This window comes from Lithobates pipiens, unplaced genomic scaffold (assembly GCF_037356315.1).
Source record: "Lithobates pipiens isolate NorthernLeopardFrog02 unplaced genomic scaffold, aLitPip1_a1.2 Scaffold_22, whole genome shotgun sequence".
Classification (NCBI taxonomy): Eukaryota; Metazoa; Chordata; class Amphibia; order Anura; family Ranidae; genus Lithobates; species Lithobates pipiens.
Window position 1 is genome coordinate 15,181,778 of NW_027507784.1, and position 24,722 is coordinate 15,206,499.

At 40.3% G+C, this 24,722-nt stretch overlaps 2 protein-coding genes across 2 annotated transcripts; both read left to right on the plus strand.

Annotated features, from left to right (window-relative positions):
* The first annotated feature begins 4,212 nt into the window (after window positions 1-4,212).
* On the plus strand, window positions 4,213-5,964 carry LOC143925344 (olfactory receptor 5B12-like). Its single transcript, XM_077449918.1, has one exon. It carries the CDS (start codon window positions 4,218-4,220, stop codon window positions 5,142-5,144), a length of 927 nt encoding a protein of 308 aa, XP_077306044.1. The 5' UTR covers window positions 4,213-4,217; the 3' UTR covers window positions 5,145-5,964.
* A 6,816-nt stretch (window positions 5,965-12,780) lies between these two features.
* Window positions 12,781-24,122, plus strand: LOC143925345 (olfactory receptor 1500-like). The gene is made up of 2 exons (XM_077449919.1): window positions 12,781-12,991; window positions 22,987-24,122. Exon 2 carries the CDS (start codon window positions 23,009-23,011, stop codon window positions 23,960-23,962), a length of 954 nt encoding a protein of 317 aa, XP_077306045.1. The 5' UTR covers window positions 12,781-12,991; window positions 22,987-23,008; the 3' UTR covers window positions 23,963-24,122.
* Window positions 24,123-24,722: the final 600 nt, after the last annotated feature.

Genomic DNA, 24,722 nt, shown 5'->3' on the forward strand with positions numbered 1-24,722 from the left:
GAAAACTTCTTTCAAACATGAGCAAATTAATTTTTCCTTAAAGTTACTAAATTATCAGAAGGGCAAAGTTGTGTGTCCGCAGGGAACAAATTAATCATAACAATGGCTTGTTTTCTGTAGCAGTTCTGTGTGCTCTAAAGGTGTCAGGGGAAATTTCTATATTATAATAAATACATGTATGTTCTTCTAGTAAGAATGTATTGTGACAAGAAATTTCAAATGGATTTTCTGTCATAGTAATGAAACTTTTCTTCATAAAAATGTATTTGCATTGGACCTGCTGCCTCTGAGATGACCCTTCCATAGGAGCCCCCCCCCCATTCCTCTTCTATCAGCATTCACTTCTGCTGGGGGTATCAGAGGAAAGAGGCCAAAACAAAGAAAAACTACTATTTTATCAGCCTGGAATTTTTTAGGTATTTATTTAAATTTTTATTACCTGTTTTTTTTTTTTTTTTTATAGGTACCAGGCATTAATATTCATAAAGTTTTCTCAACCAAACGAATATATATTTTTTTCTTTAAATATATTTTTGGTTAAAGAATTTTTTTTTTTTTATTGCTAACATGGCTTTTGACTTTTTTTTAGATGTCAGAAAGAAAATATTTGATATCAAGTCCAAATTGGTAAATTGGAAGACATTGTCACGTCTTTCCCACATTTTATATGCTTCTCTAACCTTTGGATGGATAGAAATGTAACAATCTATAAAAAAATGTAATGCCATATATTCCCGTACTAGATATTTAAATGATTACATCAGTTTTAATATGTTAACAAAAACATGTTACTTTTTAATTATGTGTTTATTATTTTGAATTTATTTGAATATTATTTAGAATTGAGTGGTTCCATATTTTTTTTCCTCTGCTTGATCTGCAAAAACAGTTGCAATTGACTACAGTTTTATTTCTTTTTTAATCTTTTTAAGTATTTTTCTTAAAGCCAGAAGTTTGGAATGTTAAATGAAAATAGTCTTGAGGCATGTTACATAGTTAATGAGGTTGAATAAAGACACCAGTCCATCCAGTTCAACCTGAGTGAGTGTCTACAATTGTCCCTATCCCTGTACATTGCACACTCACATCACTCCCTACCCTCAAGGAGCCCACAATCCAAGGTCCCCACTGTAAAGTACATGGTGATGCCATAATATTTTCCTCAGAATTGAGCGGTTCCATATTTTTTTTCCTTTGCTTGATCTGCAAAATCAGTTGCAATTGACTACAGTTTTCTTTCTAAGCATTTCTTAACCACTTGAGGGCCAGCTGCCGCAGTTATACTGCGGTAGGTTGGCTCCCCCTGGGCGAGCTGTCATAGCTGTAAAAAATATATAATGTTTGGGGGTTTTAAGTAATTTTCTAGCAACAACAAATGATTTTAACTTGTAAACACCAAGCCTAAGCCTGATCTTTACCCAGCAATGTGCACGAGAACTCCTTCATTGGTGGGCTCGCGCAACTGCCAATAAAGCTCTGTGACAAGGAAGCAGGGATTGGGGCAGAGACACCCTGTCTGCACCAGTAAGCATACACAGAGTGGCTCGGGAGAAAGCCCACACTAGTGCCCCCTCACTAAAAAGGAGGAGCAAGGAGCGCCGGCAGGGGACCCAAGAAGAGGAGGAGTGGCGCAGCTCTGTGCAAAACTGTGCAAAACTGTGCAAAACCATTACACAGAGCAGGTAAGTATGACATGTTTATTATTTTAATTTAAAAGAAATTAAGGTTTAATAACACTTTAAACATTTGACAAGAAACAGGAAAACGTATTACATGCAGGAATGAGCGCTCCAATGTCCTAGATTCTGCAAACCCTGTAGTGGTACAGAGATAAATTTGTTTAAAGGCTGTCTAATTGAGTCAAGTGTACAAGGAGGGAAAAAAAGGAAAGGGGGAGGGGAGGGGTAGGGAGGAGGATGGGATCATGAGAAAGGGGGGAAACATAACGCATAAACTCCAAAATGCCTTGTGCCCTGCAATATTGTCCATAGAATGTGGGTACACCCTTCACATTAGGCTTTAGTTGTCTTGTGTATCAGGTAGAGGAAATAATTATCTGGTATTCTGATTCGAAGGGGGGCAACCCAGGGAAAGTAGAACATATTCTTCTCTCCAGACTACATATTGTCATATATAGCAATATATAGCAATGATTGCATTATAAATCTAATTTTTAGAACCTAGTAAGGGGTTTGTTAATCCAGTTTGGACTTCAAGAACTACCACATACATTAAAATAAATATCTTGTTTAGGAAAAGTCATATTTTTATTTTTGATGCTGCAGTAAAAACGGATTATCCTCTGTATCTTTGATAAAGGACAACTGTAATTTCATAAATCTGATACTTCTGGTAAAGAATTTTTAACATTTGGCATTATTGAATGCCAATTGAAGTCCCGTAAGGACGAAACACGTCAAGTATTTGCTAGCCAGATCCATACATTGCGTTTGAATTTGTGATCACTTTTTTTTTTTTATCTGTCCACATCTTCATGATGTTAGTACTTCTTTTAAATAAATCCATCCATTTTTGGCCTACACCATGTGGAGGCGCTTTTCTCTTTATGACCCTCATTTATGGTTATATGCTGGACAGGATTTTCGTGCACGCTGCCAGTATTTTCAGTGACCTGTACCAGAGTTCTGGTTTCCAACCTAAGCTTGGTTGACTCGCTGCCGCTGGCCCATGGGTCCACAGTCTCCGGTAATAGTACCTACCCCTTCCCCTGGGTGGAGGATGCACTATATCCGGTGATCTTGCATTGGTTATCCCTTTGAGGACCAAGGGCTGTTTTTGTCGAGTGTTTTTAATTGCCTGTATCATCTGATTAAGAACTTAAAAAACATTTTTGTTTTTGGTTTGAGTCAAAATATTAGTTCTTATCAACAAATGAATCTAGCTTTTTGCCAGTTATTTCATGAAATGGCTTAGTTACCGCAACTGAAGTGTATGAACTTAAAAAAAAAAATAGCTTCTTTTGGCGTTCCATAAAAAGTGTCCTAAATAGTCAGATGTTATTGGATCATCTGATATCAGTTGATAGACTTGCGTTTGACAACAAAAAAATTTTTTTGGGAGAAATTTTATAATTTGAACTAATTTGGCTGACATTTTTTGCCCTGGGACACATATGTCCATAGGGACACATTTCCCCTAAAAATGACACACGTGTGGAAATGGTCTTACTTATTGTTCAAATACATTCTTAAAAGGGAAAAAATAGAATTATTTTTATATTAATGACGGTAATCTTATGGTCCTCAAAGGGATTTATACACTCGCCACCACTCTTTCCTGGCATAGACTTTGGTCTTCAGTCTCCCATCTCATAACATTCTTGTTTACTGTGTTTGACAGTTTTAAGAAAACCATGGTGGACTTTGTTTTTCATTGAACAAACCTGCGGTCATTCACTTCATTGTGACTACTAATTATCAGCACTTATACACTTTTTTGTGTTTCTACTTACACTTCATTTGTGTGATGATATTTTGCACTAATTGTTTTATTTGTATAAGCACTGATGCACTTTAAATATTGGTATACATTGCCTATATTGTGTTGATGTTCACATATTTCACATTCCTTGCATCAGTTTATATGCACTATATACTGATGGTCACACATTATAACATATGGTGTACTTACTTATGTTAATTAGCACTGCACTTCTTACTTTATTCACCTATACAATTCTGTCACATTGTAGTGTCAGCTGCCGTACGTATACAATATTTTGTGGTATTGCTGACAAGAAACTGGCTAATGATTTCTGCGCCCCACTTTGGGTCAACATTTGGAGTTTTTTTTTCTATATTTGATACTTTGGATTGGCATAAATCAAGTCCTACAATGAATTGAAGAGCTGAATATAGTTTTTTTTTATGAATGTTTTTATAAAAAAAAAACTGACTAATCATTTCTGCGCCCCATTTTGGGTCAACATTTGGAGTTTTTTTTTTTCTATATTTGATACTTTGGATTGGCATAAATCAAGTCCTACAATGAATTGAAGAGCTGAATATAGTTTTTTTTATTAATGTTTTTATAAAAAAAAAACTGACTAATCATTTCTGCGCCCCATTTTGGGTCAACATTTGGAGTTTTTTTTTTCTATATTTGATACTTTGGATTGCCATTAATGAAGTCCTACAATGAATTGAAGAGTTGAATATTGTTTTTTTAATGATTGTTTTTATAAAAAAAAAAAAAATATGAATACAAATATTGTAATGAGGAACCAGACAATTGGATTTGTTCTTTCTGGATTGTCGGACCTTCCGGCTCTTCAGCTCCCTCTTTTTCTCTTCTTCCTTCTCATCTACCTTCTGACAGTAATCTGGAATTTGCTGATCATCTCCCTCATTGTCACCGACTCTCACCTCCATGTTCCTATGTATTTCTTCCTTGGGAACCTGGCCGGTTTGGACCTCTGTTGTTCCTCAGTCACCGGCCCACGAATGTTATTTGACCTTCACACCAAGACAAGAAATATCACAATAACGGCTTGTATAACCCAAGTCTTCTGCTTTATATCCCTTGCCGCCTCTGAGATTTTTCTTTTGGCTGTCATGTCCTATGATCGATATACCGCCATTTGTCAGCCATTACATTACACACAGATCATGAGTTGGAAAGTGTGCGTACAGTTGGCCTCCGCTGTGTGGTGTCTCGGTTTTACCTATTCTTTGGTTCACACGCTTTGTGCCTTAAGACTATCATTCTGTGGCTCACATATTATAGAAAGCTTCTTTTGTGACCTTCCCCAGTTGTTTCAGATCTCCTGCAGTGACATCTACATCAACATACTGCTCATCTTTCTCTTGGGTGGGTTCATTGGAGTTGGATCTCTGATACTGACCATCTTCCCCTATGTCTATATATTCAAAACAGTCCTGAAAATGAAAGTTAAAGGTAAAAGGAGTAAAGTTTTCTCTACATGTACCTCTCACCTGACAGTGGTCTTCGTATTTTATTTTTCAGTTTTTTTTAATTATCTTCGCCCGAGCACTAATAATCATTTTGCTGCTGATAAAGTGGTGTCCGTCTTTTACACCGCAATTGTTCCTCTCTTCAATCCTCTGATATACAGTCTGAGGAACCAAGATATCAGAACAGCTTTTCACAATGTTTTTTTATAGAGGAGTCTTCCCCCTTTCACCTTCCACCCGAAATACAGAACCCACCTGAGCTACACCTTCATTAGGAGAAATTAGAAAGATGCAGTTAAATAATATTTATATAATAATTAAAAGTATTTTCTGGAAAGACAACAATCTGCATCAGTGCTGTACATATTGGTTATTCCCATCCGTTCTTGCCCACAATATAGGGTTACTATCTCACAAGCATACTCGTGTGTGCACTGGCGAAAAATGTGTTCGTTTTCATTTTTGTTTCTTTGTTTGGGGTTTTTTTGTTTGTTTTTTAAATCATTCATTATCGAAATTTGTATGTCCGTGAACATTAGTAATTTCGTAAATTAAAAATGAGAAAATCCAGAAATTCAAAAATCCGAAAATAAGAAAACATTCAAAGAACGAATATCTGAAAATAAGAATGAAAATCAGAAAATTTGAAAATCTTAACCACTTCAATACCAGGCACTTAAACACCTTCCTGCCCAGACCAATTTGAATGACAATTGCGCGGTCATGCTACGCTGTACCCAAATTAAATTTTTATCATTTTTTTCCCACAAATAGAGCTTTCTTTTGGTGGTATTTGATCACCACTGTGGTTTTTATTTTTTGCTAAACAAATAAAAAAATACAGAAAATTTTGAAAAAAAATATGTTTTTTTGTTTCAGTTTCAAAACTTTGTAACTACCGTATATACTCGAGTATAAGCCGAGATTTTCAGCCTCTTTTTTGAGGCTGAAAGTGCCCCCCTCGGCTTATACTCGAGTCATCGCCGTCTGTCTGCCCGATCAGCGTGTCGAGCAGACAGACGGCGGCCATTCTAGCATTCAAAAGCCGCGCCTCCGTCTGTGATAGGCGGAACACTCACTTTCCCAGCAGTCTGTGTTCCGCCTATCACGGACATCCTCTCATCCTCGTCCGTAGTATGAGGATGAGCGGATGTCCGTGATAGGCGGACCACTGACTGCTGGGAAATTGAGTGTTCCGCCTATCACGGCGGAACACTCAATTTCCCAGAAGTCAGTGGTCCGCCTATCACGGACATCCGCTCATCCTCATACTACGGACGAGGATGAGAGGATGTCCGTGATAGGCGGAACACAGACTGCTGGGAAAGTGAGTGTTCCGCCTATCACAGACAGAGGCGCGGCTTTTGAATGCTAGAATGGCCGCCGAGGATGCCGACGAAGAGCAAAAGGACGGAGGCTCGGCTCGGGACGGGACGGGACGGAACGGAGGCTCGGCTCGGGACACGACGGGACGGAACGGAGGCTCGGCTCGGGACACAGGTAGGCTGGACACACAAGGCTGCACGGACACACACACACAGGGATGAATGGACACAGGGATGGATGGACACAGGGATGGATGGACACGGACACAGGGATGGACACGGACACAGGGATGGACACACACACAGGGATGGACACACACACAGGGATGGACACACACACACACAGGGATGGACACACACACAGGGATGGACAGGCATGTCTCACCCTCGGCTTATACACGAGTCAATAATTTTCCCAGTTTTTTTGGGGTAAATTGGGGGCCTCAGCTTATATTCGGGTCGGCCTATACTCGAGTATATACGGTAAGTAAGTTTTCTCCTTCACTGATGGGCACTGATGGGGCTACACTGATGGGCACTGATAAGGCGGTACTGATGGGCACCAATGAGGTCGCACTGATGAGGTGGCATTGATGGACACTGATATGTGGCACTGATAGGTGGCACTGATAGGCGGCACTAATGGGCGACACGGATGGGCACTGATAGGTGGCACAAATTGGCACTGATAGCTGGCACGGATTGGCATGGATGGGCGGCATGGATGAGTATGGATAGATGGTACAGATGGGCATGGATAGGCAGCACAGATGGGCACTGATAGGCGCCACAGGTGGGCACTGATAGGCAGCACAGGTGGGCACTGATAGGCAGCACAGGTGGGCACTGATAGGCGGCATTGTATTATGTTATACTGTACTAATGGATGCCAATCAGTGCCAAACAATAATGCATGCCAATCAGTGATGCCCATTGTGGGCACTGATTAGCATCCATTATGGGCACTGATTAGCATCCATTGTGGGCACTGACTGGCATCCCTGGGGGTCTAGGGAAGATTACTTTGTGCTGGGCATCCCTGGTGGTCTGGTGGCGTCCCTGGTGGTCCAGTGTGGACATCCTCGGGGGGGCTGTGCTGATAATCGATCAGCACAGACCCCCCCCTGTCAGAGGAGCAGCCGATCGGCTCTCCTCTACTCGTGTCTGACAGACGGCTTTTCCGGCTTTACACTGTGAACACTGTGATCAGCTGTTCAGCTTTTCCTATTTAGACTGATCAGCTGTGATTGGACGCGGCTGATCAGGTGGTAAAGAGTCTCCGTCGGAGACTCTTTACCGAGATCGTAGTTGCAGGGTGTCAGACTGACACCCCGCAACAACGATCGCCGCAAGGCGTGCCCCCGGGGGCGCGCAGCGGCTCAAAATCCTGATCACGTTATATGACGTCCGGTCAGGATTTTGAAACCACTTTGCCGCCGTGTATCTGCTATAGGGCGAGCGGCAAGTGGTTAAATAATAACTTAACTATTACTAATACTAACTATTAAATTATAGGCATTGGAATTTCCTTTAAGGCCCCTTTCACACTGGGGCGGTGGGTTCGCCACTATTTTTAGCGCTGCTTTACCGATATCGGTAGTGGCAGGGACGATCCAGGTTTCTGCACAGATGTCAATGTAAATCGCTGCCTGACATTGCAAAAAGTAGCACAGAAACAAATTTTGACTAATTTTTAACGTTTGAAATCAGTACAGCACCGCAGATGTGGCATTACAACAATTAGGACGGCGTCATTGACGGCAATTGCCGCTGATTTGACATGCGTTTTGACGTGTCAAAATGCTCCAGTTTGAACCAGGGCTAAAACAAACGAAAGCAACAGCAACTTCACCTCCGAAACATCTCCAAAATACGCCCCCTTCTAACCATTGACACCACTAAGCCCTTGTTATCTCTTGCCTTGACTATTGTAATTCCCTTATCATTGGCCTACCTCTCCGCAAGCTATTCCCTCTTAAGTCTATCGTGAATACCACTGCCAGACTCATCCACCTTACCAACCATTCAGTTTCTGCTACTCCCCTCTGCCAATCCCTCCAGTGGTTTCCCAGTGCCCAATGAATACAATTTGAAAACATTAACAATAACATAAAAAAAATGTACATTTCTGCCCCGAGCTACATCACCAAACTTCTCTCCAAATATCACCCAAGCCGTCCTCTACACTCCTCCCAAGACCTTCTGCTCTCTATCTCCTTTGTCTCCTTCTCCCATGCTCATCTCCAGGACTTCTTCAGAGCCTCTCGCATCCTCTGGAACTCACTACCCCAATCTGTCCGGGTTAACCCCTACTCTGTCCACTTTTAGGCGATCCCTGAAAACTCATCTCTTCAGGGAGGCCTATCCTATCTCCAGCTAACAACGGAATCTTCTACTCCCCTCATCAATTCATCCCTCACAGTCCCTACCTTTTGTTTCACCAGCCCCTCCCTCTTAGATTGTAAGCTCGCAGGAGCAGGGCTCCTCTAACCCTCTTGTTTTGACTTGTACTGTTGGTGTAGTATCTCCCTTACATTGTAAAGCACTGTGCAAACTGTTTGCGCTATCTAAATCCTGTATAATAATATAATACTAATAATAATAACAGTGTAAAAATAAAGAGAATACATTAGAGAGTGTGCATACTGTGTGTATACTTCACAGTGCATTGTGTTCGGTGTCTAGTGATGACCCCATATATCAGGGACATGCAGTCAGGGGAGGCAAGGGAGGCAGAGCCTCACCTGTCATGAGCATCCATCTTTAAAAAAAAAAAAAAAAAGCAATCAACTTTGAGGGTTATAGCTTGGTGACCAGGGGACCCCAAATTTGGGGAGTAGGAGAAAAGAATAATTATGAAAATTGAAAAGTGTGCTAACCTGCCAGCATCCTAAATTGCATAGTAGAAAAAAACATACAACGAGTGCATTGGGAGGTTGCCCCCTTGGACTTTAAATGGCAAAAAAATATGGCTGTAAATTGGGATGTATGCTACAAATCCTTAACTGAACTTACATAGTTAGTAAGGTTGAATAAAGACACAAGTCCATCCAGTTCAACCTGAGTGAGTGTCAACAATTGTCCTTATCCTTGTACATTGCACACGCACATTGATCCCTACCCTCGAGGAGCCCATGATCCAAGGTTGCCATTCATATACTAGGGTCAATTTTGGACAGAAGCCAATTAACCTACCTGCATGTCTTTAGAGTGTGGGAGGAAACCGGAGTACCTGAAGGAAACCCACACAGGCACAGGGAGAACATGCAAACTCCAGGCAGGTAGTGTCGTGGTTGGGATTCAAGCCAGCGACCCTTCTTACTGCTAGGTGAGAGTGCTAACCACTACACCACTCTGCCACCCAACTTAATTTAATTTGAGCAGTATTTTGGATTACTAGCTCTGGGTGGTATTTATTGTTATATCTTACTAACGTTGATTCATTGGTTTATTGTTCATACTATTTAAGTGAACTTTGTCTATATCGTATAATAACAAATTTTCTATTTTTGTATATTAATAAAGTTGGCACTTTTGTGCCTTTTTATTCTTATTTACTCTCTATTACTACTTTTTTTTCTGCCATTTAGTCCAAGTCCAATGGGGTGTCCTTCCAATGCACTTGTTGCACTTTTTTTTTCTGCTAAATTTGGGGAGTAGGTAGCTGAAGTCCTACCCCATACTTGGGGCTCCCTTCATCTATGGTTCCAGAGATACAGGGCTCCTTATGCAGCCTGTCAGGGGCTACATACAGAGCAACCAGTTTAAATACAAGCATGCTCTGCAGCATATTGAGAGGATGAGCTCACAGTGCCTCTCCTCACTTCTTGTCAGAGGGACTGAGCTTAATGGACAGCTTGGGGTCTTGGACCAGTGGTAAAGTACCATTGGTCCAAGCTGTCCAATAAAAATGCTGCAGTGGAGGCTGTCCTCTCACTGCAGTGTCATAGAAGGGGGCGTGTCTAATAGATAAATACTCATTTTCAGCCCAACCCTCTTAACAACAAGGAAATAACGTGTTTATGTGTATTAGCCCTTGTACACACGGTCGGAGATTCCGACGGAATGTTTCCTAACGGACCGTCTTGTCGGATTTTCCGACTGTGTGTGGTCTGCATCGGACTGTTTCCGGTGGAATATCCGAAGGACCAACTTTTCCAACTTGCTGGTAAAATTTTCCGACAAAATGCTCCGATCGGACATACTCCGATCATGTGTAGCCTACTCCGACGGACAAAGTGCCACGCATGCTCAGATCAAATTCCTAGACCAAAGCTATTGGCTACTAGCCTGAACGTAGTCCCGTCCTAACGAAATAACATCATCACGTTATGTACAATCGGATTTTCCGGCAACTTAGTCCGACCGTGTGTATGCAACATCACTTCCGGACCTCTTCCGGAATTAATCCGTCGGAATTACTCCGACGGATTTGGTTGTTGGAATCTCCGACCGTGTGTACAAGGGCTAAGATTTACCCACAATCCCATGTTTTTCTGACACAGTTAAGAGGAAGAATGAGAATTTGCTGCTGCTGAAAAGGTACGAGCTAAATCACATCATATTATTATGCTATATGTTATAAGATAATAATTTATCATTTATCTATTTACTGTGAAATGACTGGTTTGAAGTTATAACTTCAAACATCAGTAATTTGTCCATTAAGCCACCTGCTTGAGTACAGATTTTTCAAAATATAGTAAATTACCTTAAAAACAATATATACTAATTATTTGTATATTACTTACTTATGGTAATTAACCCCTTGCCACCCAGGCCAATTCTGGCACTCCTGCATGTAATAATCATCATTTTTTTGCTAGAAAATTACTTAGAACCCCCAAACATTATATACAGTATATTGTTTAACAGACACCCTAGGGAATATCATGGTGGTTGTTGCAACTTTTTATGTTACACGGTATTTGCGCAGAAATTTTTCAAACATGATTTTTTTTTCCGAAAGATACTGTTACATAAATAAAAATTTTAAAAAACACTAAAAAGTTAGCATGATTTTTTTTTGTATACTATGAAAGATGATGTTTCGCCCAGTAAATAGATACCTAACATATCACATTTTAAAATTGCGCACACTCGTGGAATGGCGCCAAACTTCAGTACTTAAAAATCTCAGTTTTTTTTTACAGGATACATGTTTAGAGTTACAGAGGAGGTCTAGTGCTAGAATTATTGCTCTCGCTCTAACGATCATGGCGTATGTAACCTGTGTCTATCCTGCTCTGATACCAGCCAGTGTCTCACCAGCCAATGACCTCGCCGCACGTCCCTGGCATACATTGTAGATTGAAAAGGATAAAAGTCTATTGAAAAGCATAAAAGTACTGCGACACCATCATTATTCATAAATTCATAAACATTCAGAAATATTGTTTTCCATAGTTTTATCATTTTACAAATCTGCTCTGGAAAAATGATCTCTTCTCTTTTTTTTTCTGTAGTTTTACTAAAATAAAAATAAAAAATGTTTTAATTTAGTTATTTTAGTTATTTGAAAATTAGGAAAATCATTCTTATCACTGTAAATTCAGAAAGATCTAAATGGGGCATCTGGAGACCAAACCTTCCTACACCTTATATATATATATATATATATATATATATATATATATATATATATATATATATATATATATACATACATGCATAGAAAGGGGGGGGGAAGACAAGGGGGGGGGGATTTTTCAACGGTGCTGATTATACCAAAAATCGAACAAAATATGGTAAAAATTCCTAGAAGTTTATTAATATACATTAAAAAGCACTAAAACAGCATAAACAATATGCAAAGGTACAGAGAACACTATACACGCTGTTACTCAACAAGAGGAATCCCAGAAGTGAGAGTTGACAGGCTGACAGCACTTGTCTCCAACATGTTTCGCAATTAGCTTCATCAGGGGAAGTGCGCAACTAGCAATGAATTTAATAGAAATTAGTATACAGGAAAAACAATCGGATTATTATAGTTATACACACCATTATATAGTAAGATCACTAATGATGATGACAAAACTCATATAAAAAAAAAAAAAAAGAAAAGAAATTATGAATCGGAACCCAAATGCGTGAGCTCTAACAAAATGGCACTTACCAATTATTGCCAGACCAAATATATATATTTTTATCTTTTCTGTTTTACTATATTTGATCTTTCCAATTGTTCACCAATTTTACACCATTTTATTGTTGATTCTTCCCAGCATTACAACTTCCCATTTTATAAAATGGAGAAAACGTCTATTAATAAAATAAGAGATGAAAGGGTAAAGCCTGGAAAATCTAGAAGCAGTTATTTATTTCTAAAGGCCCAACGCGCGTGTCGTCGAGGGATAAATTAATTATGCTGATGCTTGATTTCCTGTAGAGATTCATCTTTCAGAAGAATCCATGTTTTAAATTAATCTCAAAAGAACACGGAGCCATTCTATACTCCTGTGTGCTCCGGAGATGTCAGGGGAAATTTTTGTATTATAAATATATGTATGTGTAGAGAATACAACTGTATTGTGACCAGAAATGTCACATAGATCTTCTGCTGTTTTCATTTAACTTTCCTCAGCAAAATGTCTCCATCAGACCTCTAACTCTTCCAGAGGAGCCTCCCCCTCTTCTATCAGAATTCATCTCTGCTGGGGGGAGGACAAAATCTGGGCTAGGAGCTAAAACAAAGAAAATTGCATTCTTTACCAGTTTGGAAATTCACAGGTATTTATTTCCTTTATTATTATTATTATTATTATTATTATTTTTTTTTTTACAGGTACGGTGCATTTCAGTCATTGTTTCATTTATAAAATCCAGATCATCCCAAAAGTTGTAATATTTCTTTTGTACCAGAGGTGAAAAGAAAGAAGCATAATATTTTTTTTTTTTCTTACATCTATTGCACTGTATAATTTTTACGTAATACACGACACTAATCACATTGATTTATTTTATTTTATTCCCATCTCCGGTAATATTTATTTTGGTAAAAAAAAATTGAATTTTATTTTATGCACAAGTTGATAAATATTATGCTAAACATTATATGCTTGTATGTCTCTTTAATTTGATGAAAATATAAATGAATAATCAAGGAAATGTTTTTTTTTTTAGGGTAATTTTTCATAATCTGGTTGTTTCTGTTTGATATTTCACTGATTTATGTTAATAAAGAGCTAAGTACTGAAACCTTTAAATAAATTGTGTCACTTTTTTATTCACTAATAATTTATACATAAAGGTAATAGAGACCTCCACCGTGCCACATCCAAAACTACTAGACATGTGCAGAGTGAAATATTTTGTCTCGGAATTTCGTTTTCGTGCGAAAAATAAATGAATTTAGTTACTCCCGAAATTTGTTTTTAATTTATTTCGTTTTTCGTTCACAAAATTGCATTAGTCTGAAAATCCACATGAATTACGGTCGAATCTGTCTTTGAAGGCTTACGGTGTCTGTCGAATATAAAAAGAAGATTCGACGGAGCTTCTAAACTCTAAATTAGCCTATAGGAGGAGCATTTGACTCCGGAAATGTAGGATTGCAGCGTCGTACAGTTTCGATGCTCCGTCGAATATTATTATAAACGTGTGTGTTTTTTGTTGCTTTGTCGAACCTCCGTCGTTCATGTTGAATGAATGGTCTAAGTCTCACAGTGTCAGGTGTCAGATAGTGAGTGACTGATAATAACGAATATGGTGGCAACCCATTGTGAGAGCGACATGGAGGCATTGGAGGACATTCCTGGGCCATCCACAAGTGTTTCTGTATATATATATTATATACTCGTTCAAACAGAAACTAGTGGACTGGTGATAGCGATCACTGATCAGACAGGTGACAAGATTCTATAATAATAAATCCCCCCACAACACAGGCAGCCTCTGAGGCTATCAAAACACTAGCAGCAACACTAGTATCACTATAAGGTTCTCACACTAACACAATAGCAGCAGATTATTAGGAAAAAGCTACGTTGAACTGTAGCTTGCTTCACTATGGTTCTGCTGCTGTGCTTATGCTTAATAATAATTCAGGTTCTCTGACAAGTGACAATTCAAACGGACCAGCTAAGATTGACTGTCTTCTGAAATGATTCAGTGTGTGTGTCTCTCTCTGCTAGCAGTCGTAAGTGAAAGTAAGTTGGCTGTACGTGTGTACTTAGTTCTAGCTACTTTACTGCTCCTCCTCTTTGGTTACAATCAGCCAATAACATTCAACATCATCATTATTTTTATTTTACTTCCCCCACCCAATTCCAGAATCTTTTCTCTCTGTCGAATCTTTTCTCTCTATGTCGAATATTTTCTCTCTCTGTCGAATCTTTTCTCTATATAATCTTGGACTAATAGAGGTAAGGTTAAGCACATTCGACCACAGGTTCAATTGTCATGGTTATGCAGTGACCTTCCTGTGTTTGCTTACCTCCCCTCATGTCTTCAGACTAAGAGGTCAGCTACTTCCACCTGGTGGTTTTTATAACCTCTCCTCTAAGCATGGCTCCACCCCAGGCCCTATCAGGGAGCCCTATATTAACCTGTGCACTGCAGGCCATCAGTGCTGATCAACCATTGTGTATTCCTTTGTGTGTTAGCTTCCTATTTCCTGCCGTGTGCTCTGCTACTGGTTTCCGTTACCGACTTGGCGTGTCTTGACTATCCCTGTTTGCCTGTGATCCTGACCTTTTGGCGTGTCCCCGACTATTCTTGTCTGCTTGTGGCCCCCGACCTTGGCTTTGTCCCTCACCATCCCTATCCTCCTGTTGCCTACTGTGGGTGTGAGTTGGGGGACCCTGGGGGTCGCGACCTGGAGCCAGTTGCAGCCAAGTCCATCCTCGCCACCAGAGGCTCTGGTGAACACCTGCTGGCTCTTAGACTCTGCGCCCCAGGGAATCTTACGCTCTAACCCCAGTGGGATCTATCCCCCGTCTGCAGCAGTCAGCCGTAGGGTCCACAATCTTGCGGTGCACTCCTGATCTCTACGGTGTGCACCTGTCACCTCGCCTCAAGGTGACCTGACATCAATAGACACAGATTATTATTGTCAGATTGACGTTGAATCTCCTATTCTATATCGAACTGTTGTAACAACGAAAACAAAAATAAAGCCTTTATTTATGTCGGATCTTTCGTTTTTCAGATTCTGCGCTTTCGTTATCGTTTGTCAAAACGAAAATACCTGAAATTCGGTCGAAAATGCATTCGGATGAAAAGGAATGCACATGTCTAAAAACGACATATATACAATGTAGCCTATATAACGTCGGTCAAGGTGTATAGGTCCATCCAAAGTGCCACATCCAAGACTACATAAGAAGTGGAGTGATTGTAGGAATATATCCTACCATAATATGGACTTTATTGGCACCCACATTAGACACTTTAACCACTTGTCGGCGGATATGCTGTGGCTGGTCGGCTCTCCTGCGTGAACTGACGTACCTGTACGTCAGTCCATACAAGGAGGACTCGATGTCTACCGACGTCCCGTGATCGCCTTGTACACAGGCAGAACGGGGAACTGCCTATGTAAACAAGGCAATTCCCTGTTCTGACCAGAGATATGACAGAAATCTTCTATTCCCAGTGATCGGGAACAGTGATTTCTGTCATGTTCCAGTAAGCCCATCCCCCCTACAGTTAGAACACACTGAGGGAACACACTTTACCCCTTGATCACAGCCTAGTGTTAACGCCTTCCCTGCCAGTGTAATTTTTACATTGATCAGTGCATTTTTATAGCACTGATCAATGCAATAATGTCACTGGTCCCCAAAAAAGTGTAATTTGGGGTCAGATTTGTCGCAGATCGCTTCCATTACCAGTAAAAACAATTAAAAAAAAGTATCCCATAGTTTGTAGGTTAGTTGCTGCCATAACAAAGATACCCACTGTCAAAGTAAGGACATATATATATCGGCATGCAGCGGTCCGGAAGTGGATAACATATTTTATGGATATTATTAACTTGGAAAAGCTTAGGAAACCAATAGCCCTGAGTCTCCTTCTGGGTGCTGCCATTTTGGTTGTGGTGGCAGGGGCACCAGCAAACTCAGCGCTGTCACTCAAGTGGCATTTTCCAACCTTCTCTTTATACTTCTCTTTGTGTAGCTTGAAAACGTCATTAACAGCATTCTTCGAGCATTGACTTCCTATGCAGCTTTCTGCACTCATAAAACAAGTAAGAAGGGAGGGCAATATCTATAATGTTACCACATCCTAAATTGAATACAATGTATATGAAGAAATTCTAACAGAAAAAAGCTGCAGAACTTTAACCACTTACAGACCGGACCATTTTGCTGGTCAAAGACCAGACCACTTTTTGCGATTCGGCACTGCGTCGCTTTAACTGACAATTGCGTGGACGTGCGACGTGGCTCCCAAACAAAATTGATGTCCCTTTTTTCCCACAAATACAGCTTTCTTTTGGTGGTATTTGATCACCCCTGCGGTTTTTATTTTTTGCGCTATAAACAAAAATAGAGCGACAATTTTGAAAAAAACGCATTATTTTTTACTTTTTTTATAATAAATATCCCCCAAAAATATATAAAATAAATTTTCCCTCAGTTTAGGTCGATACGTATTCTTCTACATATTTCTGGTAAAAAAATCGCAATAAGCGATTATTGATTGGTTTGCGCAAAAGTTATAGCGTTTACAAAATAGGGATAGTTTTATGGCATTTTTATTAATAATTTTTTATTATTATTTTTTTTACTAGTAATGGCGGCGATCAGCGATTTTTATTGTGACTGCAACATTATGGTGGACACATCGGACATTTTTGACACATTTTTGGGACCATTGTCAGTTATACAGCAATCAGTGCTATATAAATGCAGTGATTCCTGTGTAAATGACACTGGCAGTGAAGGGGTTAACCAGTGGGTGGCAGTGCAGGGGTTAAGTGTTCCTAGGGGTGTGTTACTAACTGTGGGGGGCTGGATTTTGTTTTAGTGAACACTGATCTCTGCTCCAATCACATGGAGCAGAGATCAGAGTCACTAGTTGCTAGGCAGAATGGAGAAATGCTGTTTACAAAGGCATTTCTCCATTCAGCCGTCCCGTGAGACGATCGCGGGTATGCCCGCAGCGATCGAGTCTGGAGGAGAGGACCCGCGATCGGACTCACAGGGGTCCCGGCTGGCAGGGCGGCATTGAAGATTGGACGTACCTGTACGCCAATATGCCTGCCCATGCCATTCTGCCGACGTACATCGGCGTGCGCTGGTCGGGAATCGGTTAAAAGGTACCAAGTCAAAACAATATTTAGTAAAAGCATATGTTTTTATTCATATCATTAGAAGTATTGGAAGTAAAGCACTTATTAAATGCTGTTTCACGTACATATAGATATAACATACATAAATACCCCTCAGATACCCCAATACTAATTCTTAATTATATTCATTAATTCACAATGCCTCATTCCATTATTCAAGTAAGCATCCAAAATTCAACGCGTTTCTCGGATCAACGCCTGCTTCTTCAGGAATTATAGGGGGACAGTAATCTGCAATGCAAAATGCAGCATATTTGTAGCATAGAATATCAGAAAATAGCATGCCGTTTTGTATGTTTTACAAGTTAAAAACAAGATGATGCTCACGGTGAAGAAGGCATCCAGTCATCCAGCATGATAACCACAGATGAGGGACCCCATCATACAATAAAAAAAAAACGGAGGGGGGCCTCATGGACAAAAACTGACCTATTTATCCCAATAATATAGAAAAGATATAATTGTTTGGTGGTAAAATCTTCATATCTATATATAGGGATATATATCTATATAGGGATAAGTATATAGACATGTCTTTAGCGCAATGTAAGGTCCATTAACCACGCCAATAAGGCGCACTTTCACCCCCTTCTTGCCCAGGCCAGTTTTCAGCTCTGTCACACTTTGAATGACAATTGTGCGGTCATGTAACACTGTACCCATATGAAATTTTTATCATATTTTTTAGACAAATAGAGATTTTTACTGGTATTTCATCACTACTGGGGTTTTTATTGTTTGCTAAACATATATAAAAAAAATACTAAACATTTTGAAAAAAGTGCCCTATCAGTGTAAAAAAGTACTGATAGCCTTGCCGGGTAAAGGCTGTCCTTTCCTTACACAGGCACAGCGTGTGAAGAAAGGACTGCCAATAACCGGAAACTCAGCAAATCAGCTGTGATTGTCGCTTTACCATGAATCAAAGGATCCAAAGGACACAGCAATCCTAGAGCACGCCTAATGCACGCTCCAAGGGATGTGTGGGAGGCAGGGTTCTAGGAGGACATGCATGGGTGCCCTCCCATAACTGGACGCCCTTGCTGTAGTTGTCTTTTGGCTTTTGCGTGGGTGGGAAGCAGGTGATTGCTATTACAGATTGATGATTTCCAGCTTTTCTCCTAAAATTTAGACATGTGCATTTGTTTTCGTCCCAATGCATTTTCGTCCGAATTTTGAGTATTTTCGTTATCATTTTAACAAACGATAACGAACGTACAGAGTCCAGAAACCGAAAGATCCTACATAAACAAATGCTTTATTTTAGTTTTCGTTGCAACAGTTGGATATAGATAGGAGATTCGACATGACGCTGACAATAGCGATCTGTGTCCATCGAACCTGTGGTCGAATGTGCCCCTAACCTTAGCTCTATTATTATTATCTATAATTATTTTGGATTTTCAGACGAATGCATTTTTTAACGAAACAAAATAAACAAAAACGAATTTCGGAAGTAACTAAATAAATAAATTAAATTCATTAATTTTAATTGATTTCAGTGTGCACATGTCTACTAAAATTAAAGCGGAGGGCCACCCTAAAGTGGACCTTCCGCTCATTGGAATCCTCCCCCCCTCCGGCGCCACAATTGGCACCTCTCAGGGGTGAAGGGCGTGCAGGTACCTGTACAGTACAGGTATCTGCACCCACTTCCGGGATAGCTCTCTGCGGAAAGGGGCGTAGATCTACGCCCCTTTCCGAAAGTCCCCCGCTGCCTGCTGGGAAACACACAGATCCCAGAGGCAGCGTGTCCATCCTTATTGCACAGCGCGACTCGCGCATGCGCAGTAGGGAACCGGAAAATGAAGCCGAAAGGCTCCACTTCCTGATTCCCATACCCAAGATGGCGGCGGCAGCACCCGAGAGACGATCGAGAGATCGGCTTCGGGTGCCATTATCGCGGGCGCGCTGGACAGGTAAGTGTCATTATTTTAAAAGTCAGCAGCTGCTGTATTTGTAGCTGCTGGCTTTTAAAAAAAAAAAAACGGCGGAACCCCCGGCGGACTCCCGCTTTAAGGTCTATTCAGCTCCAAGATTATTCTACATAGAGAGAAAAGATTCAACATGAAGATCCGATGAAGCAGTCGCCGCGAGAGGACATTTATGGTCAAATGCTCCGCCCATAGGCTATAGAAGAATTCTAATGTTGGTTGACTAGTAATAATAATTAATAAATATAATTATTACTAGTGTCATACGATATTAGAATTCTACTATAGCTTGTAGGCGGAACATTCGACCAGAAATGTACGATTGCGGTGTCGTACAGTTTAGCTGCTCCGTTGAATCTTCTTAGACCATTCGACAGACACCATAAGCCTTCAATGACAGATTCCACCTTAATTATTTCAGATTTTCAGACTAATGCATTTTTTAACGAAACAAAATAAACAAAAACGAATTTCGGAAGTAACTAAATAAATTAATTTTTCAGACAGAAACGAAATCCCGAAAACAAAATATTTCAGTGTGCGCATGTCTACTAAAATTAAGGTCTATTCAGCTCTGTGGTGTGAAATGAGAAACCATACCAAACTCTAGACTCTACCAAACGCTAGACTGATTTGGGGTCTGTGTCAATGACCTTTGGGCTTGTGTCATTGAGGAAATAGAATGTTCTTTCAGATGCACTCTTCTTGCATTTGACATCAATTTGAGGCACTTCTGAGATCATTCAGAATTCACTGATCGGTACACTTGGCAAGAATTGACCTCCATCTGATCGGAATTTCCTCTCCTTCTAAACTTTCTCAACCTGCTCTGAGCTGCTTTTAACCACTTAAGGACCGAGCCTCTTTCTGAGATTTGTTTTTTACAAGTTAAAAATATTTTTTTTGCTATAAAATTACATATAACCCCCAAACATTATATATTTTTTAAATAAAATGGCGGTCGTTGCAATCATTTCTGTCACACTGTATGTGCACAGAGGTCTTAGCCCTTGTACACACGGTCGGAGATTCCGACGGAATGTGTCCGATCGGACCGTATTGTCGGATAATCCATCGGACTGTTTCCGTCGGAATATCCGACGGACCAAGTTTTCCAACTTGTCTATAAAATTTTCCGACAACATGCTCCGATCATGTGTAGCCTACTCCGACGGACAAAGTGCCACGCATGCTCAGATCAAATTCCTAGTCCAAAGCTATTGGCTACTAGCCTGAACGTAATCCCGTCGTAACGAAATAACGTCATCACGTTATGTACAATCGGATTTTCCGACAACTTTGTCCGACCGTTGGTATGCAACAGTTTCGGACAAAATCCATCGGACAAAATCCGTTGGACAAAACTTAACGGATTTGGTTGTCAGAATGTCCGACCGTGTGTGCAAGGGCTTACAAGCGCAGTTTTTTTGGAAAAATTTCGAATTAAAAAATAAGACATCATTAAAGTTAGCCCAATTTTTTTTTTTTATATTGGGAAAGATAATGTTACAACGAGTAAATTGATACCCAACATGTCACGCTTCAAAATTGCGCCCGCTCGTGGAATGATGACAAATTTTTACCCTTAAAAACATCTGTTAAAAAAAATTCTACAGGTTGCATGCTTTAAGTTACAGAGGAGGTCTAGTGCTGGAATTATTGCTCTCGCTCTACCGATCACGGCAATACCTCACATGTGTGGTTTGAACACCGTTTTCATATGCAGGCTCTACTCATGTATGCATTTGCTTCTGCACGTGAGCTCGGCGGGACGGGGTGCGTTTAATTTTTTTTTTTTTATGTATGTAAACATCCCTTATAATAGAAAAAAAGCATGGCAGGATCTCTTAAATATGAGATCTGGGGTCAAAAAAGACCTCCGATCTCATATTTACACTAAAATGCAATAAAAAAAAAAATCAATAAAAAAAAAAAGTTTGTCATTTAAAAAAATGTAAAAAATAAATAAATGTCCCTTTAAGAGCTATGGGCGGAAGTTACGTTTTGACGTCACTTCTGCCCTTCTGCCCTGCAATGATATCGTCTCCATGTCAGACTAGGGAAAGGATCCAACTCTCCTCCACCACTACCGTCGGCTCCGGTAAGCGGTGGAGAGCACCGGAGCGCAGCAGGAAGGGGGCCCCTCTCCCGCCACCGATAAAACTGATCTTTCGGCGAATCTGCCGCAGAGACCACTTTTATCTTGAAACAGACCGACCTCTGAAGAAGAGGATACCGGGGGGTTTGGCAGCTATCTGCTGCCATAACAACGATATTCCTCTTCAAAGTATCGATGTATAACGACGGTGGGCAGTCTGGAAGTGATTAAATTCCTATATATTTATGGGAAGAGGAGCAGTTCTGATGCAAATAAAAGCCCATTGACACAGGTGATTAATTATCATTATTATTATACAGGATTTATATAGCGCCAACAGTTTGCACAGTGCTTTACAGCATGGGGACAGACAGAATGTCATATACTGCATTTAGGACATTTTAATCACATATTTTGAAGCCTAATTTGGGGTCCTAATCATACCGGGTGGGATCGACAGCATACATTTCCTAAATCTTAGGGAACAATTGTCTTTTGTCAATCTCTTTGACAATAAATACACTTAACTACATTCTGCTCCATGCATCCTACATTTTTCAGGACAATTTAGCTACATTATGCTCCATGCTTGTTTTTTGCGTACAAGTTTAATCAACATTTTTGAATATTGTAGGAGAATATCGCTACTGGATATTATAAGCATAAGTCAAGCCTTTCAATGAATTGCTGAAATGTGTTGTTATTTTCTTATTGTCAGGTCACCTTGAGGCGAGGTGACAGATGCACACCGTAGGGATCAGGAGTGCACCGCAAGGTTGTGGACCCTACGGCTGACTGCTGCGGACGGGAGACAGGTCCCACCGGGGGTTAGAGCGTAGGATTCCCTGGGGCACGGAGTCTAAGAGCCAGCAGGTGTTCACCAGAGCCTCGAGTGGTGAGGATGGACTTGGCTGCAACTGGCTCCAGGTCGCGACCCCCGGGGTTACCCAGCTCACACCCACAGTAGGCAACAGGAGGATAGGGATGGTGAGGGACAAAGCCAAGGTCGGGGCCACAAGCAGACAAGAATAGTCGGGGACACGCCAAAAGGTCAGGATCACAGGCAAACAGGGATAGTCAAAGACACGCCAAAGTCGGTAACGGAAAACAGTGGAAGAGCACACGGCAGGTAACAGGAAGCTAAACACACAAAGGAATACACAATGGTTGATCAGCACTGATGGCCTGCAGTGCACAGGTTAATATAGGGCTCCCTGATAGGGCCTGGGGTGGAGCCATGCTTAGAGGAGAGGTTATAAAAACCACCAGGTGGAAGTGGCTGGCCTCTTAGTCTGAAGACATGAGGGGAGGTAAGCAAACACAGGAAGATCACTGCATAACCATGACACTTATGTTTATTTTTTGTTCATTTTTATTTACTTATCTTATCAAATAGAAGGAAGATTGGAAATTTTGCAATGAGAAATCAGACCATTTTGAATGAATTCCTTCTGTCTGGACTGTCTGACCTCCCAGCTCTTCAGCTCCCGCTATTTCTCTTTTTCCTTCACACCTACCTTCTGACATTCATCTGGAATTTTCTGATCATAGTCCTCGTAGTCATTGACACTCGCCTCCATGTTCCTATGTATTTCTTCCTGGGGAACCTGGCCGGTTTGGACCTCTGTTATTCCTCATTAACCGTCCCACGGATGTTATTCAACCTTTACACCAAGACAAGAAAGATTACCATACCAGCATGTATAACCCAAGTCTTCTTCTTTTTTTTCTTTTCCACGACTGAATTTTTACTGTTGGCTGTCATGTCCTATGATCGATATATCGCCATTTGTCAACCATTACATTACACGCAGATCATGAGTGGGAAAGTGTGCGTACAGTTGGCCTGCATCGTATGGTGTCTTGCTTGTACTAATGCCTTAATTCACACACTTTGTGGGTTAAATTTAAAATTTTGTGGGTCAGATGTTATAGAAAGCTTCTTCTGTGACTTTCCTCAGTTTCTTCAGATCTCCTGCAGTGACATCTTCATCAACGTTCTTCTCATTTTTATCTTGGGTGGAATCCTTGGAGTTTGCTCTCTAACACTGATCGCCCTGTCCTACGTCTCTATATTCAGAACAGTCCTGAAAATAAAAGTCAAAGGTAAAATGAGTAAAGTTTTCTCTACATGTACCTCTCACCTGACAGTGGTCTTCATATTTTATTTCTCTTCTATTTTTAATTATTTTCGGCCAAGCCCTAACCAACATTTTGCTGTGGACAAAGTGGCATCTGTCTTTTATGCAGTGATCGCGCCTCTTCTCAATCCTCTGATTTACAGTCTGAGGAACCAAGATTTCAGAAGAGCATTTTACAATGTCTTTAGGAAGATTGTCTCAACGGCAATGGGAAAAATGAATATACATTAAATCTTCATTTGTAGACATTACCAAGACACAGAAGTATATTTATTTGACCCATGTCCATAATTCAGAAAACCTGTTTCATTTTGAAATGTATCTCTAGGAAAAATGTTTTATTTTTTTTTCCTAAATAAAATGTTTCACGGTTAAATTTTTATTAGTTTAACCACTTAAGGACCACTTTTCAGATTTGGTGTTTACATGTTTAAAACAGTTTTTTTTTGCTAGAAAATTACTTAGAAACCCCCAAACATTTTATATTGTTTTTTTTTTCTAACACCCTAGAGAATAAAATGGCGGTCATTGAAATACTTTTTTTCACACCGTATTTGCGCAGCGGTCTTACAAGCGCACTTTTTTTGGAAAAAATTCACTTTTTGAATAAAAAAATAAGACAACAGTAAAATTAGCCCAATTTTTTTATATATATTGTGAAAGATAACGGTACGCCGAGTAAATTGATACCCAACATGTCACGCTTCAAAATTGCGCCCGCTCGTGGAATGGCGTCAAACTTTAGCCTCAAAAATCTCCATAAGCGACATTTAAAAAATGTTACAGGTTGCATTTTTTGCGTTACAGAGAAGTTCTAGGGCTAGAATTATTGCTCTCTCTCTACCGATCGCGGTGATACCTCACATGTGTGGTTTGACCACCGTTTTCATATGCGGGGGCTACTCACGTATGCGCTCGCTTCTGTGCGCAAGCTCGTCGTGACGGGGTGTTTTTAAAAACCTTATTTTTTTTTTGCTAGAAAATTACTTAG

What these genes read in the sequence shown, in the direction of transcription:
- LOC143925344 (XM_077449918.1), top strand. Translation starts at nt 4,218, where the DNA reads ATGAATACAAATATTGTAATGAGGAACCAGACAATTGGATTTGTTCTT.
- LOC143925345 (XM_077449919.1), top strand. Translation starts at nt 23,009, where the DNA reads ATGAGAAATCAGACCATTTTGAATGAATTCCTTCTGTCTGGACTGTCT.